Source organism: Lemur catta, chromosome 5 (genome assembly GCF_020740605.2).
Source record: "Lemur catta isolate mLemCat1 chromosome 5, mLemCat1.pri, whole genome shotgun sequence".
Classification (NCBI taxonomy): domain Eukaryota; kingdom Metazoa; phylum Chordata; class Mammalia; order Primates; family Lemuridae; genus Lemur; species Lemur catta.
Window position 1 is genome coordinate 48,360,971 of NC_059132.1, and position 23,851 is coordinate 48,384,821.

Consider the following 23,851-nt stretch of genomic DNA (forward strand, 5'->3'; position numbering starts at 1 on the left):
AACGGAATTCAGCTCTAACTTGCAGACCCCTTCCTAGTCCAGTAGCATCTGCCCTTATCCAGCATGGCGTTATTAGCTTCGCGCAGTTCACACCCCTGGTTACACTACGGGCATCTTTCCGGAACTGCCTGCTGGGTAGATTCAACTTCTCCGACGCCCTGTGATGACGCAAAAAACCAGGCGCGCGTTGGAAGCGGGCCTCTGGGGTTTGCGCAGGCGCAACGCGGCCGCGGGTGGGCGGAACTGGTCGGGATGAGTGGCGGAGGGACGGAGACCCCTGTGGGTTGTGAGACCGCCCAGGGCGGCGGCAGCAAGAAGAGGGACTCGCTGGGGACAGCGGGCTCAGCGCACCTCATTATCAAGGGTACGGAGTGGCAGGGCTGTGGTCCTTGGTGGCTCCCAGCGTAGCCCCACCTCCCAGGCTGCGTCCTCTGACCCGGGCCGCGCCCCAGGCCGACATCCAGCTCCGGTCCGGCGCGCGCGCGTTTGTGCGGGGTGGGGGAGTCGCGTGGGTCCTCGCCTATTTCCCCGGCTGGAAGCCTCCCAGTAACAAGCAGCCAACCCAACTCCTCTTGCTCCCTGGCTTTCCTCTGTCGCAGTCCTGAGGCATCAGGTCTGCCTCCTGGCCCCTCCCCGAGCCCTCGACCCCAGGCGCAGAGCTGCTTTGGGCAGCCTCACGCCCGCCTTGTAATGCAAAGGGAAAGGGAGTTGGGAGTCGGGAAGGTGGTCGCTTCGGAGCTGTGTGACTTCGGGTCATCCGCTTTACCCACTTTCCGACCCTGTCTGCTCCTGGGTTATGCGAGGAGTGAAGCAGAGAACACTTAGGAAAGCGTCCTAAAACACTGTAAAGCGCCTTACATGTGTAGAGGTGTCCATTTGCCCTGTGAGCTTTGAGGTGGGAGAAGGTTACAACCTGGATTCTCACAGAACCTGCATTATGTTTGATTCCCAAAGCTCATAACAACCCCGTTTCCTGCGGGAAGAGCTTTGCCAGTTAGATGCTGCACTTTCTCATTGGCCATCCTCCCGTAACCCTGAATTTAACCTGTCAGTTCCACCATTCTCAGTGTGGAAGCCCTTTTATGACTCCAGAGTCCTTCAGCACTACCCAGGGAATAGCATCCTTTGGTTGCTGCATGTTTCATTTTAACGTTGTCTGTCAGGTTTATAGGCAGCCCCAGCACAGCTGTCTGTGGCTGTTTTAAAGTTTATATTTCAGGTTGTCTCTTAAGGCTAATTAGGAGTGCGGGAGTGTTGCATGAGTATTCGTGCTAAATTAGAATTATTTATCTGTGCAATCATAGTGAAGTGCTATGTTAATTTTTTAAATTGTGGTAAAATAAACGTTACAAAATTTGTTTCCATATGAAGGGTACAGTTCAGTGGCTTTAAGTACATTCACATTCTTGTGTTACCATCACCACCATCCAGCTATAGAAGTCTTCATCTTGCAAAACTGAAAACTCTGTGTCCATTAAACATTAACTCCCCATTCCCTCTCCCCTAACCTCTAGCAACCGCCGTTCTACTTTGGTCTCTCTAAATTTGACTAGTCTAGCACTTCATATAAGTGGAATCATACATTATTTGTCCTTTTGTGACTGGCTTTTTTCACTTAGCAAAATATCCTCAGTGTGTATCCATGTTGTAGCATGTGACAGAATTTTTGTCCTTTTTAAGACAGTAATATTCCATTGTATGTATTTACCACATTTTGTTTATATGTTCATCTGTCAATGGGCACTGGAGTTACTTTCAAGTTTTAGCTATTGTGAATAATGCTGCTGTGAACTTGGGTGTACAAATATCTTTTCAAGTACCTGCTTTCAGTCCTTTTGGGTATATACCTGGAAGTGGGATTGTTGGATCCTATGGTAATTCTATTTTTAATTTTTTTAGGAATTGCCATACTGTTTTCCATATTGGCTACACCAGTTTACATTCCCACTAACAGTGTACATGGGTTCAAAATTCTCCACATCCTCACCAACACTTATTTTCGTTGTTTGGTACTAGCCTTCCTAATGGGTGTGAGATGGTGTCTCACTGTGGTTTTGCATTTTCCTAATGGTTAGTGATGTTACCCATCTTTCTGTATGCTTATTGGCCATTTGTGTATCTTCTTTAGAGAAATATCTATTCAAGTCCTTTGTTCATTTCTTACTCCAGTTTTTTTGTTGTGGAGTTGTAGTTCTTTATATATACTAGACATATAAAGTGCTTATATATAGTGCTTATATTTTTTTCTACTCAGCATACTTTGCAAGACAAGTCCTAATAAAATTCAATAAAATAGAGAATTGGAATCTGCCCCATTGCATGTCTGCAAAAATTAAAAATTTGGGGAACAGATTACCAATGAATGAACATGAATAATATACATTCTTACTTGGAAATTTAGTTTCTCCAAGAATTTTGAGGTTTACATCTTAAACTACATAGTTGTTACTGAGAAGAGTTGATAGGCTGACTCACCAAAACAGTTAAAATTCAGGACTTTTTTTCTTAATTATGACTTTTTCAGACCTATGAAAAATTGAAGACTTACAATGAACACTCAACACCCTCCTTAATACATAAATCATTAAAAGCCCCACTGTGTACCTTGCTTTGATTGCATTCAGTACCCTCACTCCTCTCTAAAGGTAATCACTATCCTGAATTTGATGTTTATCATGCTTATGCATTCCTTTATAGTTTTGTTTTTTCTGGGTGTGTCCCAAAAGGAAGTATCATTTTGCGTATTTTTTAAAGTTCATATAAATGGCTTTGATCCTTCTAAAACTTGCTTTTTTTGTTCAACATTTGTGGGATTTACCCACCTTGATAAGTGTAACTCTGGTATATTCATTTTTATTTGCTGACTTATATCACTGTGTAAGTATGTTTAAAGTGTTCACTTTTTTTCTTTTGATATTATATCTATGATGTAGTAAACATTTATAAATGCAATATTCATTTGTGCAAGGGTTTTTCTAGCTTACATACCTAGGCATGAAACTGCTAGGTATACGTCTTCAACTTTATTGAATATTTCCAAATTGCTCTCAAAAGTAGTTATGGCAATTTACACACCCCCTGGCAATGGATGAGACTTCCTCTTAATCCATAGTCTAGACTGGATTTTAACCTTCATGTATTTGTGGGGAAGGGGAAGAGTAAAACAAGCTAGAGATTATGCCATTTAGCATGGATTAACCCTGAATTTCATTTTATCTTTATAGATCTTGGAGAAATTCATTCAAGGCTTTTGGATCACAGACCAGTTATTCAAGGTGAAACTCGTTATTTTGTAAAAGAATTTGAAGTGAGTATTTAAAACTTATTTTATAAAAATAGTTCCCCAATTGTTAGTGTGTTAATATGTAGAAGGGAAATTCCCTTGTTTTAAAATCTGATTTCAGTTCATGTGTTCATGAAATATACAAAGTAAAAATTATGAAGAGATAAAAATGCTTAGTTCTTTTCCTTCCTTTTTTTTTTTTTTTTTTAGAGACAGGGTCTTGCTATGTTGCCCAGGCTAATCTTGAACTGGGCTCATGCGATCCTCCTGCATAGCAGGAACTACATGTGTGCATGCCCAGCTTAAAAGTGCTTGTTTTTAATTTGATGAGTACAAGATTAGACAGCAGAAGACTTGGGTTCATGTTCTGGTGCCTACTCTGGAGTATTTAATGTCAATTTCAGTTTCTTTAAATCTATAGAATGAGATATAGTGAAAAAAAGAGATTGTAGAGATTGATGGGTCTGAGTGTTGCACACCCATTTTCTATATTTTTTTTCTCAATTGAGGCATCAGCATTCGCTCAAGCACTCAAGTTAAAGCTTGAGAATGATCTTTGGCTATTCTTCCCCCCAGGGCCCACATTCAGTGGCCAAATCTTCTAGATGTTACCTCATAAATTTCCATTACTTCTGACAGGTATGCCTGCTTTATCAACCCACTCAAATCCAGTTTTCCCCCTGCTGCCAGAGTGATCTAACATTATTTCACTTTTTAAAACCCTTTGATAATATTTGCTTTCTACAGGATAAGTCCAACACCCTCTGTGACCTGGCCCCTACCTTTCTAGTTGTACCACCCACCGCTCTTCAGCAGCAGTAATGGTGCACCAACAGGCCATCCTATTTCATATTACTGTAGTTTTGTCTATGTGTAATTGGTTCATTGTACATTAAGTAATAACTTTGCAAGCTACTGTTGGGTAGATGGTAAATGGTGTTACACAATTTCAAGATTCTGTGTAAGTTGGAGTTCTATTTTCAAATGAGACTCTGACCAAGGAGGATGTCTAAACCTGCCCAAAGGTGGGAACCTTTTAATAAACCCTTCAAGCTACAGAAAGCCTGTGGTACAGAGCACTCAAGATAGAGGGACAGAGCTGTAGCATTAGACAACTATTTCTGGGTTCAACAGACTCTATAACTCAAAAACTGTATTATACTTCATGGGGTCATTGTGAAGATTAAAGATGTGTATCTTAGGATATTGTCTGGTACCTAGGAATTAGCTATTTAGTTAGCTATTTTTACCATCATCATCATTATTTATTGTTTCTATTGTGGAACAAGAATTTTGTGGAACACACAGAAAATTACCCAGAGACTATCCCTAATCATTCTGTGTAAAGATTATTACCAATTTCACAAGGAGAATAAAGTGGATATTTCTATACAAACTTGCTTTGAGGTCTATTACAGTGTGTTGCATAAATATGTTTTAAAAATTGTATTGAATGTTCCATATATAGAGTGTGGATTTAATTATTCTTAAATGTGGGGGTTATATTTGATTCTTCTTTTTTCCTTCACTCCAGCAACCAGACTATCAGCAAGTCTACCTGCGAAACATATCTTAAATCTTTCTGCTATGCTTCTTGCCACTACCCTGACCCTAATGCAGCCCACCATCATCCCTCCGCTGGACACCCGCAGTAGGCTTCTCCCTGGTCTCCTTACTTTCAGTCTTATCTCCATGAAATAATTTTTCCCGTACAGTAGCCAACTGACCTATACATCTGATCATGCCCTCGCTTAACCCCCTTCCCCCACTGCTTCTCTTCAGACCTGCAGTAAACTCCACCTCCTTAGCTGTACTTAAAAATCCTTTATGATCTCTGACTCCTACTTTCAGACTTTATTGTACACAATTCTTCATTTACTGTGCTTCAGCCTACTTTCTTTTGTTTTTAACACAGCGTGATTGTTCTACATCAGCAATTCCGTCTTCCTAAAATGCTCCTTCTCCCCATTTTCTACATAGCTTGATCTTTTTTGTTTACATTGCAGGTTAACTATCATCTCTGGCACTTTAATCCAAAGCATTCACTGAGGCACCCTATCATGTCACCCTAATTTACTTCTCTATATAGCACTATATTTGTTTTCTAATGCTATGTAACAAATTACCACAAATTTAACAATGTAAAACAGCTTTAACAGCTGAGAATGTAACAGTTTAAAACAGCTCAGAGTCCTGTAGGTCAGAAGTCTGGGTACAGCAGGGCTGGGATTTCAGCATGGGGTCTCACAAGGCTAACATCAAGGCCTTGGCCAGACTGCGTTCTCATTTGGGGCCCAGGGTCCTCTTCCTCACTCATGTGATTATGGCAGGACTCAGTGCCTTGCTGTAGAGGCCACTCTCAGCTCCTAGAGGCCACCCACATTCCTTGCCACTTGGCTACTTTCATCTTCAAAGCCAGGAATGAAGAGGCTCCCTCACCTCGAATTCCTTTCACACTTCAAATCTCCCTTGTTGAGAGGAGCCCAGTCTCTGTTCAGGACTTACCTGATAAGGATAATCTCCCTTTCTTAAAGTCACCTGGTTTGAGACCTTAATTACATCCACCGAATTTCTTCACAGCAGCACCTAGACTAGGGTTGGATTAACTGGAAGAAGGTGTGTGTATGTATACTAGGAGCGGAGGGGCATTGGGGGCCATTTAGAATTCTGTCTGCCTTAGCACTTATAATTACCTGCTATTTTTCCTGGTATTATTACCTTCCTCCCTTCCTTAGAATATCTTATTAGCTTGTTTTACAAGGCTTAGTTTTATCTTTAAAATGGCAACAATATATACTCTAAAGTTTTTAAGTATTAATGAGGATTAAATGGTACATCATTTTTTAAATCCCTGTTATATAGGTGTTAGACAAATTTTGGTGGCTGTTATTGTTAAGAGAAAGATGGTAGCAAGTACAATCAACTAAAAATAATTAGGAATTTCTAATAATTTGAGTTTGGGTTCAATTTTTATTATCTTTAGGGAAAATAGGGATTAGCTAAGCAAATAGCATAAGCATTATCTTAGGAAAATATTTACTAAAGAATATAATTTCACACTGGATATGATAGATACAAGCTTGTTATATAAAGTCAGACAAAATGTGTTGAGCACTTATTTTGTGTGAGGCATAATAATGTTGGGAACTAATGACATCGTGGTGAATAAGACAGACGTAGATGCACCCTTCAGGAAGCAAGGCGTTCTCATATTGCCTTGAAGAATGGTCTCTGAAGGACTCAAGGATATTTTGTCAGCTAAGTTAGAGTTGTTTTTCCAGAAAAGTACTTGATTCAGTCTTTTCGCACAATGACCTCCCCAACTGGTCTTCCCGAGGATTTAGTGTAGCACAGAAACTTTCCTGTACATCAGATTCAACTGCCTTTTTTCTTATAGTAGATTCTAACATTTACACTCAAATTAGAAGGAAAAAGCTGAAAGCACTTTAGAGCCCAGACAATAATGTCCTATATTTTAAAAAAGTGGTCTTTGCCCAGAGTGACATGGCTATACAGGAAGGAGCAGGGAAGCAGAGCTTCTTGGAAATTTCATCTTTTGTGTACCATTTAAATGTAGTTCACTTTCCAAAAAACTGGCTAGCATTTAAAACTAAAGTTGTTCGTATATTTAAAAGATTTAATGTATGTGGCAACAATGATCTTTATATAAAATTTTATTTGGAAAAGAAGGGAATAAGTGCCACATGGTGGCAGCATTACTTAAATTATTAAAGTACTGTTAGGTTATTTTAAGCTCTCTTTGTTTTCATTAGTGTTTAAGGCAAGTTGACTTATCTTTCTCTGACTTTATAAAAATTTTCCTCCCTTGATTCCAATGAACATTATGAACAGAGATTCACAAGGATCTCACTTTTCAGCTGGAGTACCTCGAGTGAATATTAATGTAGTAGTATCAATGGGTAAAGGCATTGTCCTCGATGCCATTATCTTTCCTACAGAGGAGATGTCATGGCCTTTCTCTTGTGGAGCAGAGCGGAGACCCACATTAGTCACTAAGTGTTTATGAAGTGCTTGTAGAGTGTATGTCCTATATAAGTTCTTAGTTTTTAGCAAACTTCTTTCAGTGCTTTATTGAATAGTCATTTAACACCTAGGTATATCAGTAAGGAGTGTGTTTAGTGACTGGTGATAAATCTGAAAATTAGTGGCTTTAACAAGTGCTTATTTTTCTATCACTATACCCAGAGTCCAGATTTAGACAGCCCAGGGTTAGTATGTTAGCTCCATGATGACAGCTTTTTCTTCCAACTTTACCTTCTGTCTCTCTGGGATGTTGCCCTTATCCTGCTTACAAGGTAGCTTTTGGCACTCCAGCCATTTCCTCGGCATTTTACGTAGCAAAGGGGAAGGCAGGTGGGAAAGAGCTACCAGTCTTTGCTGTGGGCACATTACCACTCCAGATAAAATTTGGGTGTTGATAGCAAGAAAGAAGAGAATGGATACAGAAGTATCTGTCACACCAGATATGTAAAAATAAATAAGAAACAGTCCCTACCTCCGGAAAGTTTACAGTCTAGGGAGAAGAAAGACACCTAAGCAAAGAGTCATAATGGTGTAATTATTACGCTAAAATAAGCACAAAGTACCTGAGGGCTCAGGGGAGGAAATAGAAACAACTCTCAGTGGAGCCCTGAGGAAAATTTTCATAGAAGGGATGATGTTTGGGCTGAGAAAGAAAAATAAATGTTACAAAAATTGGAGGAAATGTGGGTTAAAATTAGAGGCAAAAAAAAAAAGTGTTCAGTAAGTACAGTAATTACAGGAGTTGGGAGGGATTGTGTTAAGGATTTCCAATGTGGGTTAAACTGATGAAGAGAAAATTCCTTAAAAGGCAGCACAAACTAGAATATTGACCTCACATCCTGATCTTCTGTTTTTAGTTAAACTGTCAGATTATTAAATATCAGGATAAAACATCATATTATTAGAGTATCTGTCACATATAGCATGTGATGAATGTGTGTATATACACTATGGTTTTAAATCTTGTGGGACTGGCTAGTTTTGTGATTAAAAGAAAATTTAAATTATTATATCTCTCATTTCCTCTCTGATACTGTTACTGCCCAACCAGGTTCATTACCTACTGCTCAAGAGGAAGCCAACACACTGAGACAGCAGGAGTTACAGTGGAGAAAGAGTTTTTAATATCGCAGGGAGCCATGTGAGGAGATGGGAGAAATTTCTCAAATCTGTCTCCCTGAGAATTTTTGGGCCAGGGTTTGTAAAGATAGTTTGGCAGGCAAAGGGCCAGAAAATTGGGTCTGCTGATTGGCTAAGTATGAACTCACAGGGTTGGGAAGCAGAAATCATCTTCTTGCTGAGTCAGTTCCTAGGTAGAGGGTCCCAAGACCAGTTGAGTCAGTTCCATGGTGGCCACTGGTCTGGTTGGGTCAGTTGGTCCACTGAAATGCAGTGTCTGGAAGATATCTCAAAGATCAGCCTTAGGTTTCACAAAGGTGATGTTAAGTATGGGAGCAATAGAGAAAGCTGAGAATCTTTATGACTGTCATTATGTGACTATTGAATAGTAAGCAATTATAAGAAAGCAAGCTAGGGAACAATAGCTGGTTATATGTTTTTTTTAACTATGTCTATACGTTTGCAGGGTTGAAACCCTTACCACAGCTCCCACCGTATGGTCTATTAATTTTATGGAGGGCAGTTTCAATACTATTAAATTACATCTTTAGTGTAAATATTGCAGTAACTAGAGTAATAATATTATTAATAGTTGCTAGCACTTTCAGTGCTTAGCATCAGGTACCATTTTAGCACAATACATGAACACTTGTTATTAATTTCAAATCAAGAGAAATTAACCATATACGTATTTCATTTAGTGTTACATGTCAGAAACCAAGCTTTATCAATGCTGAGCTTTGTTATGAAATTTTTCACCCCAGAAACAATATACATATATAACAAATGTTAGTTTATATTCTTCCTTTTGTAAGAGTTGTTAACAGTACCCCTCAGTTAAAAATATCAGCATAAGGCCAGTGGTGGTGGCTCACACTTGTAATCCTAGCACTTTGGGAGGCCAAGGTGGGAGGATTGCTTGAGGCCAGGAGTTCGAGGCCATCCTGGGCAATAGCAAGACCTGTCTCTACAAAAAATAAAAAGTTAGCTGGGCATGGTGGTGCATACCTGTAGTACCAGCTACTCAGGAAGCTGAGGCAAGAGGCTTGAGCCCAGAAGTTTGAGGTTGCAGTGAGCTATGATGATGCCACTGTACTCTAGCCTGGGCAACAGAGCGAGACCCTGTCTCAAAAAGGAAACATAATATATCAATGTAAAAACTAGTACATACCAGATGCTAAGTTTAAGGGAAGAGACTATTTATAACATCCTATCTTGTGTAACACTATCACAGCATCTATTTGTTTTTTGAAGTAATTGTAATTCATGGGTTTTTATAGAGACATGTGGCAGTTAATTCACTTACTACAATGTCTGACTTCCAGTTTGCCTGCTACAATGAAAAAACCCTTTAAATAAGTGGTTCTTCATTTTGGTAGATCATGGACTCTTTTGAGAATTTTTTCACCCAGAAAAATGTATAAAGGACATATGTATTCAATTTGCCTACAATTTCAAGGGGATCCTGGAACCCCAAACCCCATCTGTGGGCCCCAGAGTAAGAACCTGTCCTCTGAATGGAGCTGCAGAGCTTCTCTCTCAGTTCTTGGTTGTCTTTGTCGTTGAACTGAAAGACCATTCTTTTGCATGTTAATAAGTTAGTCTGTCATAAGGAATGAAATATTTTCCCCTACTCTTGGTTCTTCCAAATTCCAATGCCATCTGGAGAAGATAGCAGCGGATGTGGCATAGTTTTTTTGTTTGTTTTTCACTCCTTGAATCTGTCTAAAAACACAGCAATTAAGATAGCAAAACCAAGCAACATCTATAATAAAACCAGGTGACAGGGTATCCCCAAAATGCCAAATGACCAACAGCTAAAAGGGTTCTGTGGTATCAGAACTGCCAGAGGAAGTGGAAGGAGGTAGAGGGACTTACAAAGGCCTGAGTGCTAGAAAACTTGAAAATTCCTGTTTGGTATATTTGGAAAGCTTGATGGGTGTCTCAGTCTTGTTTTGTGATGCTGTGACACAATACTTGAAACTGAGTAATTTATAATAAACAAATTTATTTGGCTCACAGTTCTGGAGGCTGGGACATCCAAGATTGAGGGGCTGCATCTGGCGAGGTCCTTCTTGCTGCATTATTCTGTGGTAGAAGATGGAAGGCAAGGGGTAGGGGGCAAAAGTGAGCTGAACTTGTCTGCTCTGAGATAACTGCAATAATCAGTTCGTGAGGACAGAGCCCGTGTGGCCTAATCACTTCTCATTAGGCCCCACCTCCCAACACCGTTAACATTGGGGATTATGTTTCCAACATGTGAGTTTTGTAGGATGCATTTAAACCATAGCAATGGGCCGTTCTGGGAACAGTAGTAGAAGCTGGGAGGGAACTTCACGGGCTCCAATTTACAAGTGAGTGCTCAGGAGCCATGGGAAAGTCTGATGGTGCTAAAGCAGTTTGGGAGTTTGAAACTCACAAACTGAAACGCTCTTCCAGGATAATGCTGTGCACTGTGGTGAAACTATGGGAAACTGAATATTTTTTGAAACAGCAAAAAGAGAGTTCTACAACTTCAAAGGTAGAAAGGCCATCCTGACTACCCTTTCCTTCTAAAAATAGTAGAAAACTAAGCATAAAATTGAGCAAGAGGCAATTCTCATACAAATTTATTAGAGGATAAAGAGCAGAATAATGTCTCTTAAAGAAATAAAGTAAGAAGGATCTGACCACAAAAATAAAACTAAAAGCTATAACCTAATAATTTAAACTGAGCTTAAGGAGCATAAGAAAATTATAGAAACAATCAAAGAACAATATAAGTCAGAATTAGAAAAACTCAGAAATGATTGGATAAAATGGAAATAGAAAAAAATAAAAGATAAAATGAAAGAATTCAGGAAAAAATTTTAAAAATTATATCAGAGATTAAAGTAGAAGAACCACAAGTGAATGAACAAATGGATAGTCTTTACGTGTAATTAAAAATGAAAATTGAAATGAAAAGTTGAAATATGTGTGAAAATGAACCCCTAGGGAAGAAAACCAAAGCAATGTAATAAATATAGAATATAAATATAAAAACTAGAATTCAAGAAAACACTTCTGAAATAAAAATACTACTGAAATTTTATTGAAGGGCTCACTATATTTAGGGAAAATTAACCCAGAAGACAACATAGAGTCAGTTTCCAATAAATCTATTTTATAGCAAAAAAAAAATTCTTCGGACATCCAGACAAAATGGCTAAGCCTTTATAAGGGGAAGAAAATATGATATGATAAGACAGATTTATCTGTCTCCTGCCAGAAGAGTAACAATGGAGTAACAGCCAGGGATTTTATATCTAGCCAAACTGACCCTCCCACTATTAGGGTCATGCAAGGATGTTAGGGATAATGTTCAAATGAGCCTTTCCTGATGAATGTACTACATAATACTTTGGAGATATCGTGGGTTTGATTCCAGACCATTGCAATATAGCAAATACTGCAATAAAGTAAGTCACACAAGTTTTTTGATTTCCCAGTACATATCAAAGTTATGTTTATACTGTACTGTAGTCTATTAAGTGCACAATAGCATTATGTCTAAAAACAGAATGTACATACCTTAATTAAAAAGTACTTTTTTGCTAAAAAATGCTAACAATCATCTGAGCCTTAAGCAAGTTGTAATCTTTTTGCTGGTGGAGAGTCTTGTCTTGCTGTTGATGGCCGCCGACTGATCAGGGTGGTGGTTGCTAAAGGTTGAGGTGGCTGTGGCACTTTCTTAAAATAAGACAGCAATGAAGTCTATCACATTGATTGACTTCCTTTCATGAAAGATTTCTCTGTAGCGTGGGATGCTGTTTGTTGGCATTTTACCCACAGTGCAACTTCTTTGAAAACTAGAGTCAGTCCTCTCAAACCCAGCCACTGCTTTAGCAACTCAGTTTATGTAGTATTCTAAATCCTTTGTTGTCATTTTAACAGTGTTCACTGCATCTTCACCAAGAGCAGATTCCATCTCAAGGAACTGGTTTCTTTGTTCTTCTTTAAGAAGTAACTCCTCATTCATTCAAGTTTTATCATGAGATTGCAGCAATTCAGTCACATCTTCAGGCTCCACTTCTAATTCTGGTTCTCTTGCTTTTCCACCTCGTCTGCATTGGCTTCCTCCTCTGAAGTCTTGAATCCCTGGAGTTATCCATGAGGGTTGGAATCAGCTTCTTCCAAACTCCTGTTAATGTTGATATTTTGACCTTCTCCCATGAATCATGAATGTGCTTGGTGTCATCTAGAGTGGTGAATCCTTTCCAGAAGATTTTCAATCTACTTTGCCCAGATCCATCAGAGGAATCACTGTGGCAGCTAAAGCCTTACGAAATGTATTTGTTAATAAGACTTGAAAGTCAAAATTATTCCTTGATCAATGGGCTACAGAATGAATGTTGTGTTAACAGGCATGAAAACAACATGAATCTCTTTGTACATTTCTGTCAGAGCTCTAGGGTGGCCAGGCACATTGTCAAAAGAGCAGTAATATTTTGAAAGGAATCTTTTTTTCTGAGCAGTAGGTCTTAACACTGGGCTTAAAGTAGTCCATAAACCATGCTGTAAACAGATGTGCTGTCATCAGGCTTTGTTCCATCTCTAGTGCACAGGCAGAGTATATTTAGCATAATTCTTAAGGACCCTAGGATTTTTTGAATGGTAAATGATCATTGGTTTCAACTTCAAGTTACCAGATGCATTAGCCCCTAACAAGGAAGTCAGCCTGCCCTTTGAAGCTTTGAAGTCAGGCATTGACTTCTCCTTTCTAGCTATCAAAGTCCCAGATGGCATCTTCTTCCAATAAAAGGCTGTTACACCTACATTGAAAATCTGTTGTTTAGTTTAGCCACCTTCATTAATGATCTTAGCTAGATCTTCTGGATAACTTGCTGCAACTTCTTCATTAGCACTTGCTGCTTCACTTTGCACTTTGATGTTATGGAGACAGCTTCTTTCCTAAACCTTATGAACCAACCTCTGCTAGCTTCCAATTTTTCTTCTGCAGCTTCCTCACCTCTCTCAGGCTTCATAGAATGAAAGAAAGTTAGGTTCTTGCTCTGTATTGGGCTTTGGCTTAAGGCTGGTTATAGCTGTTTGGATCTTCTATCCAGACCACTTGAACTTTTTCCATATCAGCAATAAGGCTGTTTTGCATCCTTATAATTTATGTGTTCACTGGAATAGCACTTTTAAGTTCCTTCAAGAACTTTTGCTTTGCATGCTCAACCTGGTTAACTGCTACAAGAGGCCTAGCTTTTTGCCTATCTCAACTTTTGACACGCCTTCCTCACTAAGCTTACTCATTTTTAGCTTTTGATTTAAAATGAGAGATAGGTGACTCATCTTTTCACTTCAACACTTAGACACCATTGTAGGGTTACTAATGGGCCTAATTTTGGTACTGTTATGTCTCAGGGAATAGAGGGAATAGGGGAGTCCCAAGCAGAAGGAGAGAGATGGGGAAATGGCTGGTCAGTACAGCAGTCAGAACACATATCACATTTATTGATTAAGTTTGCTGTCTTACATAGGCATGGTTGGTGGCACCCCCAAAACAATATTTTCATTTGATGTTACTGTTTGTAACACCAAAGATGACTGATCTCAGATCACCGTAAGAGATGTAATAATGAAAAACATTGAGATATTCGTGAAAATTATCAAAATGTGACATAGAGACACAAAGTGTACACATGTACATAAAAAAATGGTGCTGATAGACTTGCTCGACAAAGGGCTTCGACAAAGCTTCAATTTGTTAAAAACACAGTGTCCGTGGACTGTAATATAATGAGATATGCTTGTATTCACTTACGCATATATATGTGTGTATGTAGTTGTATACACATATACATTTATATATGCATATGTATGCATATCCTTATGCTTAAAACAATGGTTGGAAAAATTGTTAAAAATAATTACCTAAAGGGAAAGCAATTGAGGCAAAAGCACAAAGGATAGGAACAAAACCTAGACTTCTTTGAATATATTTTACTTTACATATGTAGTTTTGGAGCCATGTAAGTATTTTACATAATTTAAAACAATTTAATTTTTTTTTTTTTTGAGACAGTGTCTCACTCTGTTGCCCAGACTAGAGTACCATGGCATCAGCCTAGCTCACAGCAACCTCAAACTCCTGGGCTCAAGCGATCCTCCTGCCTCAGCCTCCCGAGTAGCTGGGACTACAGGCTTGTACCACCATGCCTGGCTAATTTTTTCTATGTATATTTTTAGTTGTCTATATAATTTCTTGCTATTTTTAGTAGAGATGGGGTCTTGCTCGGGCTGGTCTCGAACTCCTGAGCTCAAACAATCCGCCTGCCTCGGCCTCCCAGAGTGCTAGGATTACACGCGTGAGCCACCGCGCCCGGCCTAAAACAATTTAATTTTAAGGAGCAATTCCTAAACATCAAGTAAAATCTAAAGAAGCAAACCTGTGTTTCTGGATGATGACATTGCTACTCAGAAATTGTTCCAAGTGACTTTAAAACATAGTAATTTGATTGAACATTCCTAGTGGAATATATCTTCAAAACCAAAAGTTAAAAATAACACTTTAACTTGTTTTCAGTAATCATTTTGTTGATGCTAGTTGTTATTTGATTGAATCAGTGATTTAAAAAAATAAGTGATTATGTTGGTGTTTTAAGAACTGGAAAGAAACAGATAAAACAGAGGATGGTAATTAAAAATTCCATAGTCCTGAGTTTGAATTTGACTATCAGTGTGAACTCAAGATGTATCTTTTCTTTTTAAAAAATACATATTTCCTAGCCTTGTCCACTGAAAGGTTAGAAATAATGACCAACCCAATAGCGGTGAGCAGCCCTAGTGCTCAGTCTCTGAATTCCATTTCTAAATCCCAGTGGTGGTTAGATACCTGCTGATTCCAAGTCTGGAGCAGGAAGTGTAAAGGATGAATCTGGAACATCAGGTCATGCTGGAAAACGAAGAAGCTACTAAAAATTACTGGAGTTTTACCTGAAGCATTCCAGAACCGGCTTGACTAGGCTCCCACTGGACAAAGCTAGGACAATCTGAGTACCAATGAAAAGAAATACTGTATTGGACTGAAAAATTTTAAATATGTTTGAATCTAGGAGTCATAGGGATGTGTATAAACAAACAAGAAAAAGCTTTCTAATAACCTTTAGAGAATACTAGGCAACCAACTCATTTTTGAAACTGGGAAATAAGTGTTTTATTTTGCCTTTCGTACGTGAACGTTCCTCAGAGAAACCAAATAGTTGACGAGGAGCAGTTTCTCTTCATAGGAGTATTCCTGCTAATTGATGAAGACAGAACACTAGCAACATCCTGTTAAGAGTATACAACCCACCTCCAAAAAATTCTTGCAAATGAAAACAAAACTCTTAATCTGATCAAGCCTTTAGTTCTAAGGACGAATTTACAGGAGAAAGCAGAGACAAAGGAGTATGTTAAATTGCACCATAGGGATTCGTTCAGCAAAAATCAGACTGGGAAACTCTACAGAACAAATGACTCACTTTTTTCAACAAATTGCAAGGAAAAAAATAGAGGGGAAATCTATCAATTAACCAGGACTTAAACATATTAACCAATTGCACTGTATAAATCTTATTTAGATTTTGGTTCAAATATATTGGGGGATAAAAGGGCATTTGTAAAACATTTGAGAGAATGTCCTTTATATTTATACCTTTATATTTATTATATATTTATTATATAAATACCTTTATATTTAACGTCATTAAAAAATTATTGTTGACTGTGAGTGTGTGGGAGTGTGAGAGACTAGTTGGTCTTATTGGGTTTTTTTTAATGAGAACTCTTTTAAAGATATTAATATATGTTGAAATATTTACAGTTGAAATGATGTACTATTTAGGATTTGCTTCAAAATAATCTAGGAGGGATGTATGGAGCATTATAGAGGGAACAAAGTCAGTCATCAGTTGAGAAATATTGATGCTTGGTGATTAGTATATGAGGGCTCATTATATTATTCTCTGTCAACTTTTAAGTTTTTGATTTGTTACAGTGGAAAAATTAGAAAAAGTAAGAAAGTCACTACAGCTGCTACATTAGAATGACTCAAAACATAACAAAAACCCCAGTAATATAACTAACTTATTATTTTCTTACAATCAAGTTTACTACCCTTTTTTAAGTAAACTTTTTGTTTTGTATTAATTTTAGAGTTGCAGAAAAATTGCTAAGATGGTACAGAGACTTCCCATATACCCTTCACCCAATTTCTCCCATTATTAATGTCTTAGATTATCATGTTACATTTGTAAAATCTAAGAAACCGACATTGGTACGTTACTGTTAATGAAACACCAGACTTTATTTGATTTCTCCAGTTTTTCCACTAAAGTCCTCTTTCTGTTCCAAGATCTCATCCAGGGTACCACATTGCATTTAATTATCATGTCACCCTAGTTTTCTTGGATCTGTGACAGGTTCTCAGTCTTTCTTTGTTTTTCATGGCCTTTACAGTCTCGAGTAGTAGCCAGGTATCCTATAGAACTGCTGTCCCCAACCCCCCCGGGCCAGGGCCTGTTAGGAACCAAGCTGGGCATCACTGCCTGAGCTGCGCCCCACCCGGTCTGTCCATGGAAAAATTGTCTTTCATGAAACTTAGCAACTGGGCTGCACAGCAGGAGGTGAGCGGCCAGCAAGCAAAGCTTCTATATTTACAGCCACTCCCCTGCCACCCTCCACCCATCTGTGGAAAAATTGTCTTCCATGAAACCAGTCCCTGGTGCCAAAAATGTTGAGGACCTCTGCTATAGAATGTCTCCCAGTCTGGGTTTGTTTTTCTTATGATTAGACTGGAGTTAATGGGTATTGGGGAAGAATACACGCAGAGGTAAAGTACCTTCTCATCACATTACTTCAGGGCATACATGTTATCAACACGACACCACTAATGGCATGAACCTTCATGGCTTGGTTGAAGTAGCATTTGCTAGGATTCTCCACTATAATGTTAATATTTTTCCCTTTGCCTGTTCTATTTTTTAGAAGTGAGTCACTAAGTCTAGCCCACCTTCAAGTTGGGCGGGGAGGGTGGTTAAGCTCTACTTTCTGGAAGGGAAATATGTAGGGGGTTTCTAAGACCACTTGCAGGTTCAGTGATTCACTAGAGGAGCTCATAGGACTCAACATATGGTCATACTCATGGCTAAGCTTTATTATGGTAAAAGGATACAGAGCAAAATCAGCAAAGGGAAAAGGTGCCTGGGGAGAAGTCTGGAGGAAACCAGGCAGAAGCTTCCAAGAGTCCTCCCAGTGGTGTTACACAGGATGCCCTTAACTTCCCCAGCAACCAGTGTGTCAAGATATATAAAATGTAATCTATCAGGGAAGCTTGCCTGAGCCTAGGAGTCCAGGGTTTTTATTAGGGACTGCTCAAGCAGGCATCCTCTGCCTAGCATTTACCAAACTTCCAGACTTCCAGAAGGAAAGAGGTATTCAGCATTAACCATATTATTTGTACAAACCATTTAGCACAGTGAGCTACTTTTATACTTTACAGAAAGTTTTATACCATTGTAGGGAACTATTTACTAGTCAAGTTTCTAGCCTCCAGCCAGGGCCAACCTTGCAAGCAGACCTCTCTGAAGATAGTAATCACAGGCCTTTGATGGTAATTCTTTTCTGCATAGGGAAATACCTACATATCATTACTTTTACCAGCCATTTTTATTTTGAGGGAAAAAAAAAATCAGATAAAAAAATGTAGTGCATAGGCAGGGGATGGTAGCTCACGCCTATAATCCTAGCACTTTGGGAGTCCAAGGCAGGAGGATCACTTGAGGTCAGGAGCTCAAGACCAGCCTGAGCAGGAGCTAGACCCATGTCTACAAAAAAATAGAAAAATTAGCCAGGCATGGTGGCACGTGCCTATAGTCCCAGGAGTTTGAGGTTGCAGTGAGCTATAGTGACACCACTGTACTCTAGCCTGGGTGACAGAGTGAGACCCTGTCTCAAAAAAAAAAAAAAAAAAAGCACATAGTAATAGAAGCTTTTTGATAGTAAGAATGACAAAATGAAATTTAAAATCAGATAAAGGGTATCTAATTTCTTTATAATGGAATATGTGGCAATCTGGACCATTTTTCTTGTTCTTTTAGTATTTCTCTTGCCCATTTTTAAACATTGCTATAAAAATATTACTCATATTGCAAATTTTGGAGTGTTTCATAATTTTAAAAAATGCCTCTAGGTTGTAAGGCACTTATTGCCAAATAATTAGAAGAAGGCTGTGTAAATTTCAGTAATAAGTAATAACATAACAACCAAAACCTAGGTGGAGATCCCAGAAAGTAATTACTAAGATTTAAGACGCAATATGTATTAGTCATTTACTTTCTTTTAATAGGAAAAACGTGGTCTTCGAGAAATGAGAGTTCTTGAAAATTTGAAGAATATGGTCCATGAAACAAATGAACATACTCTTCCCAAATGTAGAGAAACAATGCAGAACAACTTAAGCCAAGTTCTCCAGAGATGTAAGCCAGCGATCTTTTTATTATTGCTTTTCATTTCAAATGAGTGCTATGTCAAAATGTATTTTCTTGAACATTATGGTGGGAGGTGGAGAAGGAGAGTTAACCTGTATATATGAGAGGGAAGCCCAGTCACAGAGAAAGTGGTTGTCTAGTGATTAATGTGTGTTGCCATTGCTGTTAAGAGCATTAATCTCCAAAGCAAGATGTGTGCATCTGCAGTACACAAAACAATCCTTTTAGTATGTGAGAAATTTTTTAAATATTTTACGTTTTTTCAGAAAGAATTTATCTGTAAGAAAAAAATTTGATGGCCAGGAATTTGGAGGATATGAAATGAACTTCTTTTTTACATAGACTACTAGAAGTTTTAGCTTTTTTTAAGAAATAATCTTTTCATAAATGTATTTTATCATTTTTCATTAAGGAAAATATTTTAATGGGGAGAGATCATTGATCAAAAGGAATATATATTAATATTCTTTAATATCAAACTATAACATAAAAGTTTTATTAGTAACTGCTTTTAAAATTAGAAGTATATAAGAAACTCAAGGCTTCTTCTTGTCTATATTGACAACAATCAGCTTGTCCAAGGAAGGTTAATGATGAATTAACTAGAGTGCACAATGGAAGCATATCTTTTGGGGTGTAAAAAATCAAAACTAGGCCGGGCGCGGTGGCTCACGCCTGTAATCCTAGCTCTGGGAGGCCGAGGCGGGTGGATCGCTCGAGGTCAGGAGTTCGAGACCAGCCTGAGCAAGAGTGAGACCCCGTCTCTACTAAAAATAGAAAGAAATTATCTGGCCAACTAAAAATATATATACAAAAAAATTAGCCGGGCATGGTGGCTCATGCCTGTAGTCCCAGCTACTCGGGAGGCTGAGGCAGTAGGATCGCTTAAGCCCAGGAGTCTGAGGTTGCTGTGAGCTAGGCTGATGCCACGGCACTCACTCTAGCCCGGGCAACAAAGTGAGACTCTGTCTCAAAAAAAAAAAAAAAAAAAAAATCAAAACTGACCTGTAATAAATGGCCAGTGAAGGAAAGCAGCAGAGAGACCTTGGTTAATAATTGAGTGAAATAAGCACTCTCTTGTGTACTCTAATTCTAAAAGGAGGTTGGAAAGGATAGCTCTCCCAAGATCACATTTGGTTTGTTTGAGTGGAACAGCAAAAAGTCTAAAATTGACTTTAGGCTTTTTCATTTTACTACAAACATGCCCTTGTTTGTTCATATTGTCACGTCCTTAACCCTGACAAATATTCTAGGTATTATGCTAAAGGGAAAACTCCAGTTATTATCAATAAGAATGTTTATGTATGTGTTTAGACATGCTTATCAGATCCCTTTTTCATACATTGAATATATAAAAGTAAAGTGTATAAAACTCAGTGAAAAACTATGAACAGTTATTTTGACTTGTTTCATTCTTGGGCTAAAGTTATTTCTGATGTGAGGAGTAGCCTCTTAAAAGTATAGTCTTCTTAGTGAAATAGAAAATATTGCTGGTAATTGGGAATCCACATTGTAAATGTATTTTCTTGAAAGTCAGAATTAAAATACACAAAATACAAAATAAGGTTTTGACATCTATAGAATACTTTGGGTCTTATTTTTAGCTTTAGAAACAGAGCATCGGCTTTTGGAGCAGTTTTCCTGCTAGAAATGGTGAAAGCTTCTTCAGTAGGTTTCAACATAAGTATTTTCTGGTACCTGTTATGCTGAATGTCACAGGTATAATGGAGATAATTATCTGCCTTTAAAACTGATATAGTTTTAAAAATTAGCCTGAGCCCAACTGTCTTTCCTGGCAAATTTCATGTTTAAAAACTTGACATTTTAAATTATGTGTTGACTTGTTTATTTTCGCTACTAATTGATAAAGAAGTGGTACAAAATGTTGAGCATTTTTTATATACTCATTGGCCATTTGGATGTCTTCTATCGAGAAATGTCTATTGAGATCTTTTGTCTGTTTTTTAATCAGATTTGGATTTTTGCTATTGTGTTGTTTGAGCTTATACAATCTGGTTGTTAATTCTTTCAGATGGGTAGCTTGCAAATATTTTCTCTCATTCTCTGGGTTGTTGCTTCACTTTGTTGATTGTTTCCTTTGCTGTGTAGAAGCTTTTTAGCTTGATGTAATCCCAATTGTCTATTTTTGCTATGGTTGCTTGTGCTTTTGAGGTCTTATTCAAAATGTCTTTACTCCAATGTCTTGGAGCATTTGCCCAGTGTTCTCTTCTAGTAGTTTCATAGTTTCAGGTTTTAGATTTAAGTCTTTAATCTACTTTGAGTTGATTTTTGTATATTGTGAAAGATAGGGTCTAGTTTCATTTTTCTGCATATGGTTATCCAGTTTTCCCAGCATCATTTATTGAAGAGACTGTTCTTTCCCTGTTGCATGTTTTTGGCACTTGTGTTGCAAATGTGTTGGCTATAAATGTGTGGATTTATATCTGGGTTCCCTATTCTGTTTCATTGGTCTATGTGTCTGTTTTTTTGCCAGTACCATATTTCATTGTGAATTTTGAAGTCAGATAGTCTTTTTGCTCAGGATTTCTTTGTTTGGGGTCTTTTATGGTTCCACATAAATTTTAGGATTTTTTCTTTCTATTTCCGTGGGGAATGTCATTGGTATTTTGATAGGGATTGCATTGAATCTGTAAATTACTTAAAGTAGTATTGTCATCTTAACAATATTAATTCTTCTTGTCCATGAGCATGGAATTTCTTTTTATTGATTTGTGTCCTCTTGAATTTTTTGATCAGTGTTTTATAATTTTCCTTGTATAATTCTTTCACTTCTTTGGCTAAACTGATACCTAGGTATTTTATATTCTTTGTAGCTATTGTAAGTGGGATTACTTTCTTGATTTCTTTTTCAGATTGTTCATTGTTGGTGTATATAAATGCTACTGATTTTTGTATGTTGGTTTTGTATCAAGCAGCTTTATTGAATTGTTTATCAGTTTTTGTAGTTTTTGGTAGAGTCTTTAGGTTTTTCTAAGTATAAGATTATGTCATCTATGAACAAGTCTAACTTGACTTCTTTCTTTCCAATTTAGGTGCTCGTTATTTCTTTCTCTCACCTAATTGCTCTGGCCAGGACTTCCAGTATTATGTTGAATAAAAGTAGTGAAAGTGGGCTTCCTTGTCTTGCTCTAGATCTTAGTGGGAAGGCTTTCAACTTTTCTCTTTTGAGTATGGTGTTAGCTGTGAGTTGGGCATATATGGCTTTTATTATTTTGAGATATGTTTCTTCTATACTCAGTTTGTTGAAAGTTTTTATCAATAAGAGATGTTGAATTTTATCAAATGCTTTTTCAGCATCTATTGAAATAGGATCATACAGTTTTTGTTCTTAGTTATATTAATGTGATATATTTACTGATTTGTGTATGGTGAACCATCCTTGAAACCCTGGGATGAATCCCACTTGATTATGGTGAATAATCTTTTTAATATGTTGTTGAATTCTATTTGAATTCTATTTTTAGTATTCTGTTCAGGAATTTTACATCTATATACATCAATAATATTGGTCTGTAGTTTTCTTTTTTTATTGTGTCTTTGATTTTGGTAGCAGGGTAATGCTGGCCTCATAGAATGAGTTTGGAAGTATTCCCTCTTCGTCAATTTTTTGAAGAATTTGAGCAGAATTGGTGTTAATTCTTTTGTAAATATTTGGAAGAATTCAGCAGTGAAGCCACCAAGTCCTGGGCTTTTCTTTCATGGGAGACTTTTTATTATGGCTTTGATCCTATTACTCATTATTGATTTGTTGAGGTTTTCTATTTCTTCATGGTTCAATCTTGGTAGGTTGTGTGTGTCTAGCAATTTATCCATTGCTTTTAGGTTTTCTAATTTGTTGGTGTGTAGTTCATAATAGTCTGTAATAATTCTTTGTATTTCTGTGGTCTCAATTGTTATGTCACCTTTTTCATTTCTGATTTTATTTGAATCTTCTCTCTTTTTTTCTTAGTCTAGCTAAAGATTTGTTGATTTTGTTTATCTTTTCAGAAAACTAGCTTTTCATTTCATTGATCATCTATGGGTTTTTTCTATTTCATTTCAGTCTCAATTTCATTTATTTTTGCTCTGCTTTTTATTATTTCTTTCCTTCTACTACTTTTGAGTTTGGTTTGTTCTTGCTTTTCTAGTTCCTTGAGGTGCATTGTTAGATTGTTGATTTGAAGTCTTTCTACCTTCTTGACATAGACATTTACTGCTATGAACTTCCCTCTTAGCAGTGCTTTTGCCAGAGCCCATGGATTTTGGTATGTTGTATTTCCAGTTTCATTTGTTTCAAGAAATTTTTTAATTTGCTTCTTAATTTCTTTCTTGACCCATTGGTTATTCAGGAACATGTTGTTTAATTTCCATGTGTTTCTATAGTTGGTGAGATACCTCTTGTTACTGATTTCTGGTTTTATTCCATTGTGGTCAGAAAAGATACTTGATATGATTTCTGCTTTTTTGAAATTGTTGAGACTTGTTTTGTGGCTTCTTTGGAGAATGTTACATGTGCTGATGAAATGAATGTGTATTTTGAAGTAGTTGGGTGAAATGTTCTGTAAATGTCAGTTAGGCTTATTTGGTTTAGTGTGTAGTTTAACTTCAGTGTTTCTTTGTTGATTGTATGTTTGGGTGATCTATTACTGAGAGTGAGGTGTTGAAGTCCTTTACTATTGCACTGCAGTCTATCTCTCCCTTTAGATCTATTAATGTTTGCTTTATATAGTTGGGAGCTCCAATGTTGGCTATATAGATATTATAATTCTTACAGCCTTTTGCTGAATTGACCCTGTTATCATTATATAGTGACCTTCTTTGTCTTTTTACACAGTTTTTGATTTGTAGTCTATTTTATCTGATATAAATTTAGCTACTCCTCTTTTTTGGTTTCCAGTTGCATGAGATA

General features: G+C 37.6%; 1 protein-coding gene across 2 annotated transcripts in view; it reads left to right on the forward strand.

The window, feature by feature from the left end:
* The first annotated feature begins 212 nt into the window (after positions 1–212).
* Positions 213–23,851, forward strand: part of BLOC1S5 (biogenesis of lysosomal organelles complex 1 subunit 5) — a 38,714-nt gene continuing 15,075 nt past the window's right edge. The window contains exons 1-3 of one of the 2 annotated variants that reach the window (XM_045551712.1): positions 213–364; positions 3,225–3,307; positions 18,801–18,930. In XM_045551712.1, coding sequence (XP_045407668.1) covers positions 253–364; positions 3,225–3,307; positions 18,801–18,930 — 325 coding nt within the window. In that variant the 5' untranslated portion in view covers positions 213–252. The remainder of the gene's footprint in view (positions 365–3,224; positions 3,308–18,800; positions 18,931–23,851) is intronic. The other variant, XM_045551713.1, reaches the window with a different exon arrangement.